Below are 18,262 nucleotides of genomic sequence, written 5' to 3'. Positions count from 1 at the left end.
AAGAGTCCAGTAGCACCTTAAAGACTAACAGAAATATTTTCTGATAGGGTAGGAGCTTTCTTGAGCCGCAGGTCACTTCTTCAGATACAGCTAGAATTCTAGCTGTATCTGAAGAAGTGAGCTGTGGCTCACGAAAGCTCCTACCCTGCCTGAAAATATTTTTGTTAGTCTTTAAGGTGCTACTGGACTCTTGCTCTTTTCTACTATCTGAAGAAGTGAGCTGTGGCTCATGAAAGCTCACACCCTGCCAGAAAATATTTCTGTCAGTCTTTAAGGTGCTCCTGGACTCTTGCCCTTTTCTACTACTGCAGACAGACTAACACGGCGACCCACTGTGGATTTCCCTTATACAAACCGACTTCCTCCTCCTCCAGCCGTAGGCCAGAGCCAACTCCTCCTTCCCCCTAGCAACACACGCCCTCCCAGCACGACTCCCCCCCCCCCCACAGCCTTCCGCTTTCCATCCCCCCCTAAAGCAACACGTGTTGTAGTCCGGATGTCCCTTGCACCGCGCTTGCGCAGTCCCTGGACTACAGTGCCCGGGAGGCTTCGGGGAGAGGGACGGCGCGTGCGTTCATCCGGGGTATCGGGGAGGGGCGGCTTTCCCGCTCCTCCCGCCCACTGCTGCTGCTGCTGATGCAAGAGCTGAGCGCGGGGGTGAGGGAGAGAGAGGAAGAGAGAGAGAGGGAGGGAGAGAGAGTCGCGGCGTGACCCCCCCTCCCCCCCACATCGGCCGACTTCCTCCGCGAGCAGCGCCGGGACTTTGTCTCGCTCCCCCCCCCCTTCTCCGACGGAGCCCCTTCGCCTGGTTTCTTGACGGCTGGGTCGAGCCGGAGCCATGTCGGGAGACGAGGTGAGGGCGCGGCTTGGCCTCGCGTGGCGCCAGGCCGGGGCTGTGGCCGCCGCCATGTGAGGAGCCGGGCCCGGAAGGGGGGTGGGGGGGTGTGGGGATCCGCCTGGGCTGCTTCTCGGCCTCAGCTGGGGGCTCCTCACGGGAAAACCCACCCCCCCTTTTAAAGGAAAGGGGCCCTGAGCAGGTCCCTTTCTTCCTCTGCTCGTTTCTCCGCCCCGGGGCCGCGTGATGAAGCGACGCTTTTCTCACTCAGGGGCTTTTTTTTTTTTTTTAATGTTTTACATTTTTATTTGCATTGTGGCTCCCAGAAGTAGTCAAAAAAAGAAGTCGCGTGCTGATTTATTTATTTATTTATTAATCCGGTTTTTTTTGCTCACGCTACGGCGGTTCTCGTTCAGAACAAGTCTAGGGGCGAAACTGGTCCCTCCAACGTTTTAGGCCGCTGTTTGTGAACCGAAATAAGCCTTACCGACCGATTTGTAGAAAAAAGCAAGAGTCCAGTAGCACCTTAAGCAAGATAATCAGTAAGATAATTCACAGTGGGTCGCCGTGTTAGTCTGTCTGCAGTAGTAGAAAACAGCAAGAGTCCAGTAGCACCTTAAAGACTAACAAAAATATTTTCTGGTAGGGTATGAGCTTCCGTGAGCCACAGCTCACTTCTTCAATGTATCTGAAGAAGTGAGCTGTGGCTCACGAAAGCTCATAACCCTGCCTGAAAATATTTCCGTTAGTCTTTAAGGTGCTACTGGACTCTTGCCGTTTTCTACTACTGCATTTAATATTATCTCCCATAAACTTTTAAGCTCCTACCCTGCCTGAAAATATTTTTGTTAGTCTTTAAGGTGCTCCTGGACTCTTGCCGTTTTCTACTACTGCAGACAGACTAACACGGCGACCCACTGTGAATTATCTTACTGATTTGTGTGAAAGGGATTCTGTTTCTTCTAGCAGAGCAGGAAGGTGTCCGGGGTATCATCGGGGCAAGCTCGGTTCGTTTTTAGTTTGGTCATTTATGCCTGGGAGGTTTTGCCTTGGATTTGCCCCCCCCCCCCCCCGCTCTAGATGCACATTTCCCCCAATCCGAATTCTCAGCGCTCTGCACGGGGTGCTCATTGTCGAGTTCTGAGAATTCGGATGGGAGAAACGTGCATCTAGAGAGGGGCAAATCCAAGGCAAAACCTCCCATGCATAAATGGCCTTAGTCCGAATCTCATGTGGGTCATAGAAGCTCGGCGTGACCCATGTCTGAGTTGGGTTGGTGGAGCGTATTTTATGGTTTAGCCATTTTCTCTGTAATAGGTGGTGTGTAGTAATGACGCTACTGTTCAGGAATGAGAGATTTCCAGACATCCGTGGCTTTTGTCGAGCCTGTGTAAGTGGATAGTGCCTGTTTGGGAAGCAAGATTGCAGGTCCCCTTTCTGCCATGAAGCTTGCTTCGTGGGCCAGTCACTCTAGCCTGCCTTACAGGGCTATTCACAGTGGGTAGCCGTGTTACTGTCTGCAGTAGTAGAAAAGGGCAAGAGTCCAGTAGCACCTTAAAGACTAACAAAATATTTTTTGGTAGGGTATGAGCTTTTGTGAGCCACAGCTCACTTCTTACTATTACAGGGCTATTGTCATATAAGAGAGAAGGGGGAGAACCAGCTTTGCTGTCCTGGATTCCTTCAATGAAAAGTGGGGTTAAAAAAACCCTCCTTCATATCAAAATGTGTTTGTTGGAATCAATTGGGAGGAACACCTGTGTCTGCAAACATGCAATGATTCCCAAGTGAGGCTTGCATCCTTCATGTCTTCAAATTGTATAGGGTTTCAGGGACAAGTAAGCTAGAGAGGCTTCTGGCCATACTAGGTGTGTGCAGAGAACCTGACAAAACGTTTGTTAATGTTTTTACAGGCTTTGGTCTACTGCAGTATACACATTTATAAATGATAAACATAACTCACTACACCAGATATCACATACTACTTCCACATTCCTTGCAGTAGTCTTCCATGGTTGTATTCCACAATCTAGTTTACCTTTAAGCATGTAGGAGGAGTCAAAGGTTCATAAGAAATCTACTGATAGAACATGATAATGTATTACTGCTATAGGATTGAGTCCAGTGTTACTGCAAATGGACCGGGTTCCTAGAAGGTTTTTTTTTTTTGCCACCTCCGTATCCTGCTGCAGTCTTGAAAAGTTGTTCTTAAGGATGAGCGAGATCCCTGGAGATAGCATGGGATGGTGTGCTAGAGCTATAATCAGAAAGGAAACTGGCAGCCCCCCTTAATATACAAGAGGAATGAATGTGTGTGACTACAGGCATTAATCCCTCCTGCTGCACCCCATATTGTCCCTCAGCGTCCCCTAACCCTCAGAAGCGTCCTCTTTGGGGACCTTTAGGAACTGTAATAACAAAAATTCCTTCTGTAAGAATGATGTGTTTGTTGTAGTATGGGATCCAGTCCATTGAGCATAGCTTAAGTATAGGGTGAATTAACTACATTTGCAGGCTGATTTTATATGCCATACTAATTGTTGTCTTTAAGTGCAAATCGTGTGTTTGTGCTTTGCAGGGTTCTTCAGGAAGTAATTCCTGGTGTACTTTGATTACTACCAAGTCCTGTTTAACTACCTGGCATTAGTAATATGAGGAATGTTCATTTCAACTGTTCAGAGTAGTAATTAAACTTTTGAGCCATGGTATGAGTGAAGAACTATCATATTTCAGAACTCCCAAGACTTTCTCTACTGATGTGCAATCGAGGCATTTATCAGTATATAAAAAAGCAACTCAGAAGTGCTTGAGAAAACTCAATTTTATTTTCAAAGCTAGCAAAAGGCATGTTTACTGAGGAGTCCATTGGGTTTGGTGGTCCTTATTCTCCAATAATACTGCATGGGATTACATCTTAGGTTTCCTAAATTTAAAATAGGAGCACTTGTGCTTACTGTTAAAGTGGTTGTCTGATACTTTGGCAGCTGTATTCCATTCTGAATTAATATTTGTAAGTTTCTGTGAGGTATGTTATCACATGATAACACCATCTATAGACATTGTCTTTCCTGCTGAAACTTACTACCTCTGCTGTGTGAAGTTGATTTTTTTTTTCTTTTGGAGTAAGATGAGATTCCTAATTTTTTTTTAAAAAAACCTATGAAACCAACCATGGAATTTTGACTGGTATCGCTCTGCTTCCAATTATGGGTTGGATCCCCCAGAAAACTTCTGCTGGTGGAATGTTTTTTCCTTTGACCAATTCCCTTCTTTCTTCCTCAGACCTTCAACTCCTCCCTCACGCTGTTCCTGGGAGTTCCCTGTCCCTTAGTAGCAGCATTCTGGGGGCCTTTTGGGCTGCAGTAGATAGGGGAGATGTTTGCTCCACTGATAAAAGTCCCTTGTGTTAATGGAGATATTGTGGAGGATTCCAACGCTGTGCAATTTCTTGTATCATTTTGTAATTACCTTATAATACACAACTGAAATCCTAATTCTAACAGTATTTTGCTTGTTGCCTAAACACACTGGTCTTGCTTGGCCTTAAAATCTAGAGAAATCTCTTTAAAAATTCTGAAGTTGCCTAATGAACAACCATTCCTTGCAGATGATTTTTGACCCTACTATGAGCAAGAAAAAGAAGAAGAAAAAGAAGCCTTTTATGCTTGACGAAGAAGGAGGTGATGCACAAACAGAAGAAACACAGTTATCAGAAACAAAAGAAGTCGAACCAGAGCCAGCGGAGGACAAGGATACAGAAGCTGATGAAGAGGACTTCAGGAGAAAAGGTAGGCTGCAGGTTGGTTAGTATAAAAATATTACCTTCCACAGTAGAGGAGGGTACCCTGGTGAAGTTTATTTTTATCACTTTATTTTTATCCACAGACAATTATGTGTATTGGTACAATACATTGTGCTCTTGAAAGTTTTTGCAAAAAGCTGTTAAATGATGGAATTAAAAGAGCGATTGACCTCAGGAAGAACTTGGTTCAGAACCCCTCAAGGGGAAATAAATAAAAGGGCCCCACCAGTCACCTGGAGATAAAAAATAAAACCAAGGCCGATGGTGCAAAATAAAGTAAAAATATATTTTATTACTCAGTTCAAATTCCCCCAAACCCCCTACGTGTTTTGCCAGGAGGCTTCTTCAGGGGAATCTGTAATATATATAATTGCATTACTGAGTTTACATAATGATTATTTTGTTAAAATTATGTAAATAAAACATATTAAAAGTCAAAATACAGGTTGCCCAATAAATTATCAACCACATGCAAAACCTCTAGAGCTTATTCTATCCTTGAGATGGCATGTTAGAAAGCGGAGGAGAGAGGGGAAAAGTCCCTATAAGTAAGAGAGAGAAGAGAAAGCACTTGACAGGTTTTGGCTCAAATTTAAAGATCAATAGCAAATTGCCACTGGAAAGACCCATCTATACATCAGGGTCTAGTTGACGCAATATCTCTCTATTTTACAGAACCTGATGCAATTCCAGCTACAAATTTAACCGTTTAGGGTTCAGTTTCTCAGTAAACTTGGTAATGTGACAACATATCACAGATTCCCCTGAAGAAGTCTCTTGGTGAAATGTGTAGGGAATTTTAACTGAGTAATAAAATATATTTTTACTTTATTTTGCACCCTTGGCCAGGTTGCACTTTGCTCAACTTGACCTTCCTTGCAGGATTATCATGAAAATAAAATATGATAACATTGTTTATGCTGCAGAAAATTAACACTGTATAAGTTTGCAGCCTTAAACGTATATATATATTTACAATACCTAAACTAGTATGAATTTTCTCTTCCCACCTAGTGCGCTCACTTTGCATTAGGTTACCTTCTGAATTTCCTGATAAGCCTGTATGGATTCTTTGCGTGGTGCTATTTTCATTTTATAGGCTGGTTTAGTTTCTGCACAGATCTTGCATTTGCTGTCCGCCCCCAGTTGCGAAACCTTTCAGAGCAATGGGGAAATGTGATTTATAAATCTGTGTTCTGTGACATGTTGAGCTGGAGGCAAACAGGCTGCTGCTTCTGTTACAGCTGGTTCTTTCCTCCTTGTAGCCACAACACAGTTGGCACGTCATGTCATTTAGTTGGGGTGCCACATGCTGTGCCATTCACATGATGTCATTTGCAGAAGAGTAGTTCCGTTTCTTGGTGCTTTTGAAGTTGCTTGAAAAACTGTTCGGCACTGACTTCTGCTTGTGTCTGAGCTTTCAAGCAGCTAATTTATATATGGCACTGCTTCTCAGTTAGCATTCATTTTAAAAATGCAGCTCCTGGATCCTGAGTGCTGTTGCTTAAGTTTATTGCAGACGTGTTCTTCCATTTTCATTACATGTTCTTCCATTTTCATTTCATATCCAGACTGTTTATAAAAGGTTGTTTTTACTTTTAGATGCATCAAATGATCTAGATGACCTAACATTCTTCAATCAAAAGAAAAAGAAGAAGAAAACAAAAAAGATATTTGATATAGATGAAGCAGAAGAGGGTGTGAAGGTTAGTGGGCGTACAGTTTACAATTTAGGGCTGTGTTTCTGAGTCTTGTCAACTTTTTGGGGACAGGTTTTCCCATTGCCTACACAGTATCTGTCAAGTGGTGCTTCATGCACTGTTGAGATTAAAATTGGGAGAGTGTATCTGGCATTCAAACTTCCTTGCTTTATCAGGTATACAGAGAGGGCCAGTATTAAAATAGTGTGTTGTAGGACTTTCTCCTGACCAAAGAGTTCTTTGTTTGCAGTTAACAGAATCTCTTCAGAGGGTAGCTGTGTTCATCTACAGTGGAACAGCTAGATTCAAGTCAGTAGCACCTTAGCTACCAACAAGATTTTTGGGGTATGACCTTTTGAGAGTCAGAGCATCCTTCGTCAGACATCCATTGGTCTTCGTGTCTGGCAAAGGGAGCTTTGACTCTCGAAATGCCTCGCAAATTTTGTTGATCACTAAGGTGCTACTGGACTCGAATCTACCTGTTCTACCAAAATTGCTGTATGCCACTTTGAGGATATTGAGGATATAAGTGTGAACTTACCAATTATACCAAATATACTATTTGTTGTTAGGGTCGCCATAACTTGGAAGTGACTTAACTGCACTTAACATACACACACACACACATTAATATTTTTCATTTACCATTGCTCTACAGACAAAAAACAAAATGGCATCTGACAGTATTTGCTTACCCTTCGCTTTCAGCCCTGTTGACTAAAATTTCTCCACGTGATATGACCATGGAATATAAATTGCTGATATAAATTGAGTGGTATTTCGAGACTGCAAATTCATATGTATTTTAGCATCACTTTCTTCATGCAAATGAAGGCTTTATTATTTAAAATTATTTCCCTTGTTCTGCTTATCATTCCCAAGCGCAGTGCAAGATGGGGCTATCCCGTAATATGTGCTGTTTGACTAGCTGATTCCACACATCTTTGTGGGCTATACATACACTGCCAGCACAAAGCGTTAAGAAAAACCTTTCAGTAAATGTATAGCATTAAATTGCATAACATCTTGTAGTGCAGTTTGTGGTGGTGGTGACGTTTGGGATGAAGTTATGGAGAACAGAATGTATTGTTTTTACAGCAAACACTTGAGTGTGTTACTGTACCTACTCAACTTGTTTGGCTGCAAAGTTAGGCCAATTTCAAAAGTGACACTAAAATCATTTGCATTTTTTTAAGTTTAATGAAAATGCTCTGTGACGCTTGTGGTTTGACAGCCAGCTTCCCTTGGTCTTGTAAGCTCTGGACAGCTGTGCAGTAGGAGGCTTGCAGTACATTCGTATTCTATTCCAGTTTAAGCTCAGTTAAATGAATGGTCTCAGACTGGAGTAACTCTACATAGGATTGCACTGTTGTACTTTGGTTCGGTGTGTGCATGTGGAGGGCTTTTTAAAAAAGATTCACTGTTCGTTGCATTAATGTTCTTGAGTGACACATTGCAAAATAAAAGGCATTGTTAGTGTGTGTATGCAAATGACATCTAGACCCCTGAAAATCTGGTTCTAAAATTTACTTTCATAAGGCTGGTGTGTTTCTCATATAGTATTGCATATTTTGAAATGGATACACAGTGATTTATATTTTAATGTCAGTTATTTGTACCCACAAACGTATCGTCCACCACCCTTTTTTTTTTAAGGACCTCAAAATTGAGAGTGATGTACAAGAGCAGGTAGAACCAGAAGATGACCTTGATATCATGCTTGGACGGAAGAAGAAAAAGAAGACTGTGAAGTTTCCAGATGAGGATGAAGTGTTGGATAAGGATGAAGGTAGATTTTTTTTTTCTGTAGGCAAAAGTTAAAAATGTGAAGGACTTGTTCAAAATGGGGACGTAGCTCATACGTGCAGTGCAGAGGGGAAAGGTGCTGCTCTTGTAAACGAGGGCTGCCGCAACCGTCTCCAAGCTTAATTACTTCAGCTGTTTCACTGTTCACCGCCTAGTCCTGCACCCAGTTCCTATCTTGCCTTGTAGTAGCACCAGTCTCTGCTCTGTTGTGTGCCCAAGTCTGTTTCTGTGCTTGCTTGCTCAGAGAGGCAAGCCGCAGGGCAAGATGGTGGCCTGCCTTGAGGCTGCCTATAGGCAATGTCAGAATGGGGCGGGGGGGGGGGTGTTGGAAAGTTGAAAAGGGGAATATTCTCAAGTCTCTTGAATGTGCAATCTCAATAACGCCCATCTTCCTATTCTGTTGTTGCAAGAGGCTCCGTTAGTATAAGAGCAAGGTGGGGATGATTTTGCTTGGCTCCCAACTCCTCAGTGCAAACCCCCCCCCTCCGTGCTGCATGTCTTTTTGAAATCCCTGCAGTGAGAGGTCTTGGAAGTTTGCTGGGTGGAGCAGGAAAGATTCTGTGCATGCCGCTGGCAGCTTTACTGGTTGAAAGTTTTTTTGCATCTCATATTTGTACTTATCGTGCACCATTTGAAAAGCAGCTTCTCAAGTTCATTTGTTATCCTTATAGCGTTTGAGGATGAAGACAGCAAAAAAGATGATGGAATCTCTTTTAGCTTTCATTCAGGACCTGCATGGGCAGGCTCAGAGAGGGATTACACATATGATGAGGTAAATATTTCTATTTTATTGGTTTTTTGCTTAAAGGTGAGTTCCATTTTTATGCGTGCATAATCCAACTATATAGTAAGCCTAAAAATTGTTGTAGATTTACATAAAGCCTTCTGCATGCTGTTTATTTTGGGTGTGTGTGTGCTCACATGCACAAAGAGACATTGTTTATTCAAAACATTTCTGTCAAACCATAACTCCTTGGACACAAGACTGCAAAACTCTATTTTCTATAGGGGTTATTCAGAAGGGCATTGCCTATTCCCATACCTTTTAGTTATGAATATGTAATATTCTGTATTGCAAGTAATCTTCAACAACAGCATGGCCAAGGCTATGGGCAGCAGATCGAGGGAGCTGGGGACAGAAAGCACAGGCCAGCCACTAGGAAGAGTGCAATAGGGAGTATCAAGCTGAGGTTCAGAGCCTAAGGAGGGGCTGTGGCTTGATGTTAAGAGCATCTGCTTGGCATGCAGAAGGTCACAGGTTCAGTCCCTGTCATTTCCAGTTGGGGGAGCAGCTGTTGAGTGATGTGGAAGAACTCTGAGACCTCTATCATGTCTCCCCTTAACCACCTTCTTTCCAAGTGAAACAGCCCTAAGCATTTTAACTGCTCCTCTTATGGCAGTTGCTCTAGCCCCCTGATCATTTTGGTTGCTCTTTTATGCACCTTCTTAAGCTCTGCAATATCCTTTTTTTAGGTGTGGTGACCAGAACTTCACACAGTATTCCAAGTGTGGTTTCACCATAGATTTGTACAAGGGCAGTATGATAGCAGCAGTTTTATTCTGTATTCATTGTCTAATTATGGCCACCATGGAATTTACCTGTAGCGTATCGTGATACAAAATCACTTTGAAACATCTTGTCCCCATTCTTTCTGTTTGAACCAGTAGGTGGAATGTACACCCATCTTGTCTCAGCCAGTTCATTTGGGTCAATATTTTCTTAGTGGAGTTCAAACAAGACAGTTTGATAACCACTCTGTTAATGAAGATATTATATTAGAACTAAAGCACTTCAGAAGAAAAGCAAAATGTCACTGGTTGGATCCAGCAAGCTTTTCCATCCAATGCTTTTTATTACTACAGCCCCCCTCCTACATGGCTTTTGTTCATGGAGGTCTCTTGATCTCCAACATAAACATTTTGGGTGGTCAAAACTAAAGGAAAAGCTGACTGAATCCAACCCTGTCTTTGTCTCGTGACTCTGGCCTGGATAGCCCAGGCTAGCCTGATCTTGTCAGAACTCAGAAGCTAAGCAGGGTCGACCCTGGCAAGTATTTGGATGGGAGGCCTCCAAGGAATACCACAGTCGTGACAAGGAGGCGGGCAATGGCAGACCACCTCTGAATGTCTCTTGTCCCTTGAAAACCCCCCACCAGGGGTTTGCTCTCAGTTAGATGTGACTTGATGGCAAAAAACCAAAAATGCTCAATTGATCTGTATTGTTGGAAAAGCCTGCTAGTGGAAAAGCTGCCTATAAATACACAATACAGAAATACAGCAGTGATGATTTATGGTTCATAGCTGATGTTAAAGTTCCTCTTTGTGTGTTTGCAGTTGCTGAATCGTGTATTTAACATTATGCGGGAAAAGAATCCAGATATGGTAGCTGGTGAAAAAAGAAAATTTGTCATGAAGCCTCCCCAAGTTGTAAGAGTAGGAACCAAGAAAACATCTTTTGTCAACTTCACAGATATCTGTAAGCTGTAAGTCTGGTCGTGTTGTGATTTTTTTGGTGGTGGTGGTGGGGGACATGATGGCCAGAAGGGGCACAGTGGGAATTGTACACAGACTGTATTTAATCTCATGGACGAGAGGCAGGAACTGTGCAACAGGTATACAGTATTTGTCAGAAGGCTCCAGGATGAATGGTTCAAGTACAGCAGGTTTACAGGGAAATGTCTTCTATTCCATCCCCATCAACATGGATGTGTGTTATCAAAGAGCCAGGGGCAATATTTCAATCTTTTTGTTTGAAAGAAATCTCTAGATGGACTGCGCTCATAGAACCCTGTATTTGAAAAGCTTTAAGAGCACTCACACGTGATCTGAAGATGTTGATCCGTGCTGACTACCTGTGCAGAGACTATTTTGACAAGGTTCAGTTAGGGTCTGATGGTTCTAGAAGTGGCAAATAGAAGCCATGTTTTAAACAGGCTGGGCAGCTACCAGACTGCCTCTCCCGAAGCCATTTGTATTGTTTTTGGTTTTCCTTTGACTTCAGCCTACCTTTCTTCATCACAGTTTTTTAAAATTCTCATGTTTCCAGCAGACTGACATTTGTGTGCCCAAGGGTATGTTTGGTTACGAGATGCTCTGTTTTCATAGAATCATAGGGTTGGAAGGGACCACCAGGGGCATCTAGTCCAACCCCCTACACAATGCAGGAAAGTCACAACTACCTCCCCCCCACCAGTGACCCCTACTCCATGCCCAGAAGATGGCCAAGATGCCCTCCCTCTCATGATCTGCCTCAGGTCATAGAATCAGCATTGCTGACAGATGACCACCTAACCCTGGGGTGGGGAACCGCCGGCCCCCAGGCCGGATCTGGCCCGCAAGATCATTTTATCTGCCCCCGTACTGATTCCAGGAGCTCCGGGGCCATGCCGCTTCAGCTCTCGCTAGCTAGGCTCTCTCCTCGGCAGTTCGGGCTTTGCCAGTTGGGTGATTGTGGGGCCCTTTCTCCCAACTCTCCTCTCTTCCTGGAGAGACTCACAACTTCTGCCCAAAAAGTGCGCCTGGCCGGAATCCCCCCTCCCCTTTGTCTCACTGGCTTTTTCCAGGTGAGTGGGTGGTGTGCCCTGCTCCTCCAGCTCAGTGGGCCCCTATGCGGCCCTCCCTTCGCTCTCCGGCTTGAAGCTGCTTGGGCGCTTGGAGCTTATGCCACCATCTCCCCACTCGCCTGCCTGCCACGGCCGCTCCCTCCGCCAGCTCGGTGGGCCTCTACGTGGCCCTCCCCTCGCTCTTCCCCGGGCCGAGGACAAAAGGTAAAGCTGGCTCTCCGGCCATGCCAGCCTCAAACTTTCCTCCCCACCTCCCCAGCTTGCCTCTGACCCATGCAGCGGGGCGATCTGGTGAGTGCGTGTGTGCGTGCGCAAGAGAGATCCCCGGACCGTTGTGCAGCCGGGTGAGTGTGTGTGTGTGTGTGTTTGTGCAGGAGAGATCCCCGGGCCGCTGTGCAGCTGGGTGACTGTGTGTGTGTGTTTGCGTGAGACAGAGATCCCTGGGCCATAGTGCAGCCCAGTGAGTGTGTGTGTGCGCGAAAGAGAGATCCCTGGGCCATTGTGCAGCCCGGTGAGTCCATGTGTGTTTGCGCGAGAGATCCCCAGGCTGCTGTGCAGCCCGGTGAGTGTGTGTGTGTGAGAGAGATCCCCTTGCGTGTGTGTGTGTGTGGGAAGCCTCCCTCCCTCCCTCTCTCCTTCCTTCCTTTCCTTCTTTCTTTCCTTCCTTCGCTATCCGACTGAATTGCAAGTTATATACTTATCTCGGGATAAGCAGGTTTTTTTCCTGCCTGTGAAGCCACATAAGCAGTTTGGCTTGGTCCACGTACTGCCGGTCCAGCAGGCTTACTTCGCCAAAAACCGTCAGGTTTTCTAGGCTCCACTCGCCTGCAATTCTCCCTACTGCACTTCAGGCTCCGGAACCCTTTTTCCGGGTCTTTTGAATACCCGCTTTGTCAGTGCTGGGAGTGTGCGTTCTTCGGCAGGACGACTGCTCGCCGGGATGATTCTTTTCCCGACTTGGATTTCACTCACTGAAGCAAGTTCGCCCAGCGTTTATTTTGTTCAATTGAGACTTTTTATTTAGCTTAAGCATATTGTGTATATATTGTGTAACATTTGGCTTAGAATACATGGTGATTTGTTTCAATATGATCAGATTGTGTGCCATCAGTGCTTGCGTTGTTGCTTAATTCCAATTATTTAAGCACGAGGTTTCCTTTTGAATACTAAACCTCCGGGTGGTGGCTGGAGACCTGGCAACCCTAGCCTCTCCCCCCTCCCCCGCACGCCAGGAGATCTACATCTGATATGGCCCCTGAACGATGTTATAAGTGTGCAAATGGCCCTTGGCAGGAAAAAGGTTCCCCACCCCTGATCTAACCTCTTCTTAAAAACCTCCAGGGAAGGAGAGCTCACCACCAACTGAGGAACTGCTCTAACTGTTAGAAAATTCTTCCTAATGTCTAGACAGAATTACTATGTTTTTTTAATGGAACCCAATAAAATGCATAAAGGGAAAAACATGTGCACATGTTGAGAGGGAAGCATTTGGGGCATGGCAAAAGACACAGAATAGATGGAGTCCTGTACACCACAATTGCAGATGTGCTCACAAAGAGAACCTTCCCACCACCTCCTGATCACTGTGCTCCCGGAAATCTTTCTCCTGGAGACTCCAGAGAATGGCATGGGTGGGAGGCTGCAAAAGGTGTGCTGTGAGAGAGAGGAACATTGAAAATCTAAAGTGCGTGGAAGTATTGCTTTTGCAGGTCTTAGGATCCAACCCAATCTGTTTGTTTTGTTTAAGACAGCTGATTTCTTAAGGTACAGGCCAGCCATTTCATACCGATGGTTGATCAGATTGTCGCCATCAGTTTTGAGTGCCAGGTTATCTTGTGTTAGAGTTACTGGAAGGGGCTGGCCTCACTACTGAAAGCATCTCTAGAAAACTGGGCAACAATGTCTACAAAAACTGGCATCTTTCCTTGCATTGAAATGCCTGAGGTTGATTTCCTTCGCCTATACTAGGATGTTCTGTCCTCTTCAAAATGTCTGTCCAAATATTTTGTTTCAACCTTCACATGAATGTGTCATTTGTCAGATCTCTGGGGGATCGTTTGTGCTAGGTTAGATAGTGTGCTTAAAAACAAGACTGAGCAGTTAATTGCTTTGTGACATTATTTTGTTGAGCATATGTCTTTTCCTAAGTATCAAGCCATTTCTTTTTTGTGATGGCGTGTCGGTAAACCTCACCTTTTTACATTTTTAGATTACATCGTCAGCCAAAGCATCTCCTGGCTTTTTTGCTTGCAGAATTGGGTACAAGGTAAGTACGTAATTTTTTTTTTGAAACACCATTACTTCATGGCCTCATGCATACCGGTACTGGATGTCATAGCTTTTGCAAACTGAAATTTCAGCACATCTACTCTTCAGGCTGAAAACATCTAAAAGCTGGATGAGACATTGGGAATGAAGCGTTGCATATTTTTGGCATTTACTGCTAGGTTGGATCCTGTGATTGTAAATGAAAAACTTTTTCACTGCCTTCTCACAGAGAGGCCCTCTTCAGCCTTCAAAAGAGTATTGTCAGGGGCTGTAGCAATGCTGTGGACCAGACTTTGGTGACTGCAGTGAAGAGGGGGGAGTTGTATAGAATTGCCTGTTGCAATCCCTGACAGTGGCCTTTCCTTGGTTACGGAGGGCTGTTTTGTGAAGGGAAAGGTAGGAAGGGCTTGTCACTGTGGGCGTGTCATGACACCACAGGGCCCAAGCTTAGATGTTCTCGGAGTCTTAGGTTACCTCGCAACCTTTGCTTTATGTGCCCTACTGCGTGTGTCATTCAATTCTGAATTACAAAATTCTTCTTTCAAATTAGTGGCTCTATAGATGGTAATAACCAACTTGTAATCAAAGGAAGATTCCAGCAAAAACAGATAGAAAACGTCTTGAGAAGATATATCAGTAAGTATGCCCCTCAGTTGCAAGTTTCATTTTCTAGAAAGCTTTGGGCCATGTTTCTGGATTGTTTAAAATGGATGTTTCTGTCTTGTGAGCTCTTAACACCCATGTAGCATGAGTTGCTGTTTAGTTTATGTGGTAATGGTCTGTAATCCACATATTTTGGGTAAAATCTATGAAGCAGTTTGGAAAAAGTGAAAAAAACAATCCGTAGGGCCCATCGTAGTAAAGCATCTTGTAAATGATCCATGGCATAAAGGATGTTCAGCGCTTTTTGCTAGCCTACTGTAGTGTCACGATTATTAATGACAAACTGAGGGAATGAGTTCTGATTTTGAAACTGGAATACAGCTCAAAATGTCTTTTGGTACCTCAGAATGTTGTTACCAGGGCCCAGGACTTGTAAACACCAATGCAAACACCCCCTTACCATTGTGTCCTGGTAACATGCACTCGTTGCTTTCCAATCCACGATCAAGCATAAAGAGTCCCTATATGGATTCAAACCATTAATCAGTCTTGCTCCACATTGTCTATCTTGGCAGCAGGTCTGTGTAGTCTTGCACAAAAGAAGGCATATCCAAACACCTAATAATGGAACCGTGCCTTACAAATCTGTCCAAGGCCAAGTCACTTTCTCCTCAAACCTGCATGCCCAACTTGCTGTTCAAGCTACCTTGTAATGACATGTTCACACCCATCAGCTCACTGAACGTGTTTATTTTTTTGTAGAGTGCTAGTTGTGTTTGCCTCAGGAAAATGTTAAGTAAGGTAGGGTTAGACACCATGCACTAAATTAGTTTGAAATACGATTACAGGGCATGTGGAGAGCTGCTATTAACTTTACTATGGAGGTGTCACCTTGGCAAAACACCTTTACTTCTTGTACCAATGTTGTCAGTGTTGGAGGGAATGTTCGGTGCTTTGACCATGAATCTAGTTTACAGCTGGCTGTAGAAATTAAGCTGCCTTAACATAATTAAATACTCTTTTCTAAAATGCTAATAATTCTACATGGTTCAATACATAAAGTTTTGGGCAGCTGTCAACAGTAATATTGTTGCTAATACTATATATATGTTTTGTTTCCCCAGAGGAATATGTCACCTGTCACACGTGTCGGTCACCAGACACAATCTTACAGAAGGACACCAGATTATATTTTTTGCAGTGTGAATCTTGCCATTCGCGCTGCTCTGTTGCTAGCATCAAAACTGGTTTCCAGGCTGTCACAGGCAAGAGAGCGCAGCTCCGTGCCAAAGCTAACTAGTTGGTTGGTCGACACCGGATTTTTGCAAAGTGATCTGGGCGCGAATGGCTGGACAGGCTTACAACCTGAGTGGATCTCCAATGTATTAAAAAACAAGATTGTAAAAGCTGCTTGGGTTTGGGTTGGTCTGTGAAATTCTTGCAAGATACAGATCCTCAAACTGTTGGCGTTAGCAACTGAATATTTTACCAACTGTCAGAAGTGTGATGAAACAGGAGGTGCTTTTTAATCTGTTCATAGAATTCTGTAAAATGCAAGGAAAATTAAAGTTATTATAACAGTGACTTCCTTTCATTTGAATCTTTCCTTCTGTTTCTCTATTAAATGATTGCTATGGTAACATGTAGGCATTGTATCTGATTCAAAGAATGGGGTGTGTGTCCTAAAGAATAGTTTGTCTTAAATAAGTATATTGTAAGAGCTTATGAAATGGAATAGAATACTTTTAAAAAATTCTTGTTAATGGCTCTTTTCAGTTGAATGACTCCATGCATGTAAGAACTATCTGGGCTGATCCCCACCAATACTAATTTTGAGGTCTGCATTTCATTATGTTTGCTGTCCGAACACAGCTCTCCTTGGCGTGCTGGTGCTTGTAACAACATATTCATATATATTCTAGGACTTTCCATTTCAGTTCATAAAGTAAAACATACTGGTTGGCATTTGTTAGATGGGTTCAGAATGCACAGTTAATGCATTTCTGCATTTATGTTTCGGGAAAATGATGCAGTAAGCATATGCTCTTGCTGTTTTAAAGTTCTGCAGATTTTGTCTTTCAGTTGTGTGCTTGCACAGCAAACCTTTCAGATTAAATTCTGAGGATGTACAGAGTTGTGTTCCACTCAAATCTAAATGAAAACATCCTGTTACAAGAAGAGTAACACGTTAACATTTGTCTGAGCCCATGCCTTTCTTCTCCATCATAAGTCTCACCCTTTTACTTTTGCCAGATGTGGAATACCAATTGGGCTCTTCTTTTCCCTCACTGTACCATTTATTTACTTCATTTATACCCAGTCTTTCTCCACAAGGTGATCAAAGCAGCTTACATTGTTCTGTTCTCCATTTTATCCTCACAACAACCCTGTGAGATAGGCTGGGAATGTGTGACTGGCCCAGGGTCAGATCCTAGGCTTGACACTCACCACTGCACCACACTGGCGCTCTCTGGGCTAATCCCACCAACAACAACACTGACGTAAAACCCAAATTGCCAAATGGGTTGAAGATAATTTTATTCATCAGTCTATATCCTGATTTGAACATACTGAGGTGTTTTTTAGTGGTCATACCTTACAAGTCAGGCATAAAACAATTGAAACAATCACTGGATTTAGGTAAGAGTGCCTTTTGCTGTTGTATTGTTCCATTTGCAACTTACATTTTATTAATGAGCAAGATGAGGGATAATTGAGTTGAGGGTATGTTTGGTGGTCCTTGGATTTAGCTGCAAAGCATTAGTATTGAAGTTAATCATAGTACAGTATTAAGGTTAACCATAGTACTTGTGCGGCCTCAATAAATTGGGGTTGTCTGTAGGTGCTGGCTCCTTTTGCATTTAAAATGGGAATTACTGTTTTTAACTCACATATGTACTAATAACTCAGCTATGCCAGCAGGTTCCCCCCCTTATTTTCTCTCTGAAGGTTACTTGACTGAACAGTGAAGTCTCATGGTTTTCTAAATGGTTTTTAATAGCACTTTGAGTTGTATTGAATATTGGATGTATATTTTTAACCAAATAAAGACAGGATCAGTGCCTCTTTGTGTAATGTTATGATGGCATTGTGGTTTTCGCAGGGCATCCTTACAGCCCCCAAAATATCTTGTATTCTCCCCCCCCCCCCCCCGATACACTACAATTTTATAGGCTGTATGGCTTACCGTGCGCTACTAAGGAGGGGGTGCAGATTTTCAGGGTTTTTATTATCCACTGATCCAGGAGCTACTACAAGTTGGGGAAATTGTAAAGCGCTCTGTATTCCTGGCCTTAAATCCCCCCCCCCCGAGGGTCAGTTCTGCATGAACACGGTTCAGTTGATCACTATAAACCTGTCCCTCCCTTTTTGGAATGTAAGTTTAGCATTTAACTGCCCCATAGTGTTCCATCAGCCATGTATTTTGTGCATCAGTGAAGTAGTGGTGGAAAGTGCTGTCAAGCCAAAGGTGACAATGGTATCCTGAAGGGCTTTCAAGGCAAGAGGTGAATGGCGGTGGTTAGCTATTGCCTGCCTCTGTATAACAACCCTGGACGTCATTGGTATTCTCTCATTCAAGTACAGACCCTGCTTAGCTTTTGAGATCTGATGAGATCAGGCTGGCATGGGCCATCCAAGTCAAGGCATCAATGAAGTAGCTGTAGCTATTTACAGTGGGCAACCA

The 18,262-nt window shown here is 43.6% G+C and overlaps 1 protein-coding gene across 1 annotated transcript; it reads left to right on the top strand.

The window, feature by feature from the left end:
• Window positions 1–796: 796 nt before the first annotated feature.
• EIF2S2 (eukaryotic translation initiation factor 2 subunit beta) lies at window positions 797–16,161 on the top strand. The gene is made up of 9 exons (XM_056845053.1): window positions 797–853; window positions 4,443–4,623; window positions 6,240–6,343; window positions 7,994–8,126; window positions 8,815–8,915; window positions 10,478–10,626; window positions 13,916–13,972; window positions 14,525–14,610; window positions 15,702–16,161. Exons 1-9 carry the CDS (start codon window positions 839–841, stop codon window positions 15,875–15,877), a joined length of 1,002 nt encoding a protein of 333 aa, XP_056701031.1. The 5' UTR covers window positions 797–838; the 3' UTR covers window positions 15,878–16,161.
• The last annotated feature ends 2,101 nt before the right edge of the window (window positions 16,162–18,262 follow it).

This window comes from Euleptes europaea, chromosome 2 (genome assembly GCF_029931775.1).
Source record: "Euleptes europaea isolate rEulEur1 chromosome 2, rEulEur1.hap1, whole genome shotgun sequence".
NCBI lineage: Eukaryota > Metazoa > Chordata > Lepidosauria > Squamata > Sphaerodactylidae > Euleptes > Euleptes europaea.
Note: the sequence above shows the minus strand (reverse complement) of the source record. Positions and strands in the feature narration are given on the sequence as shown.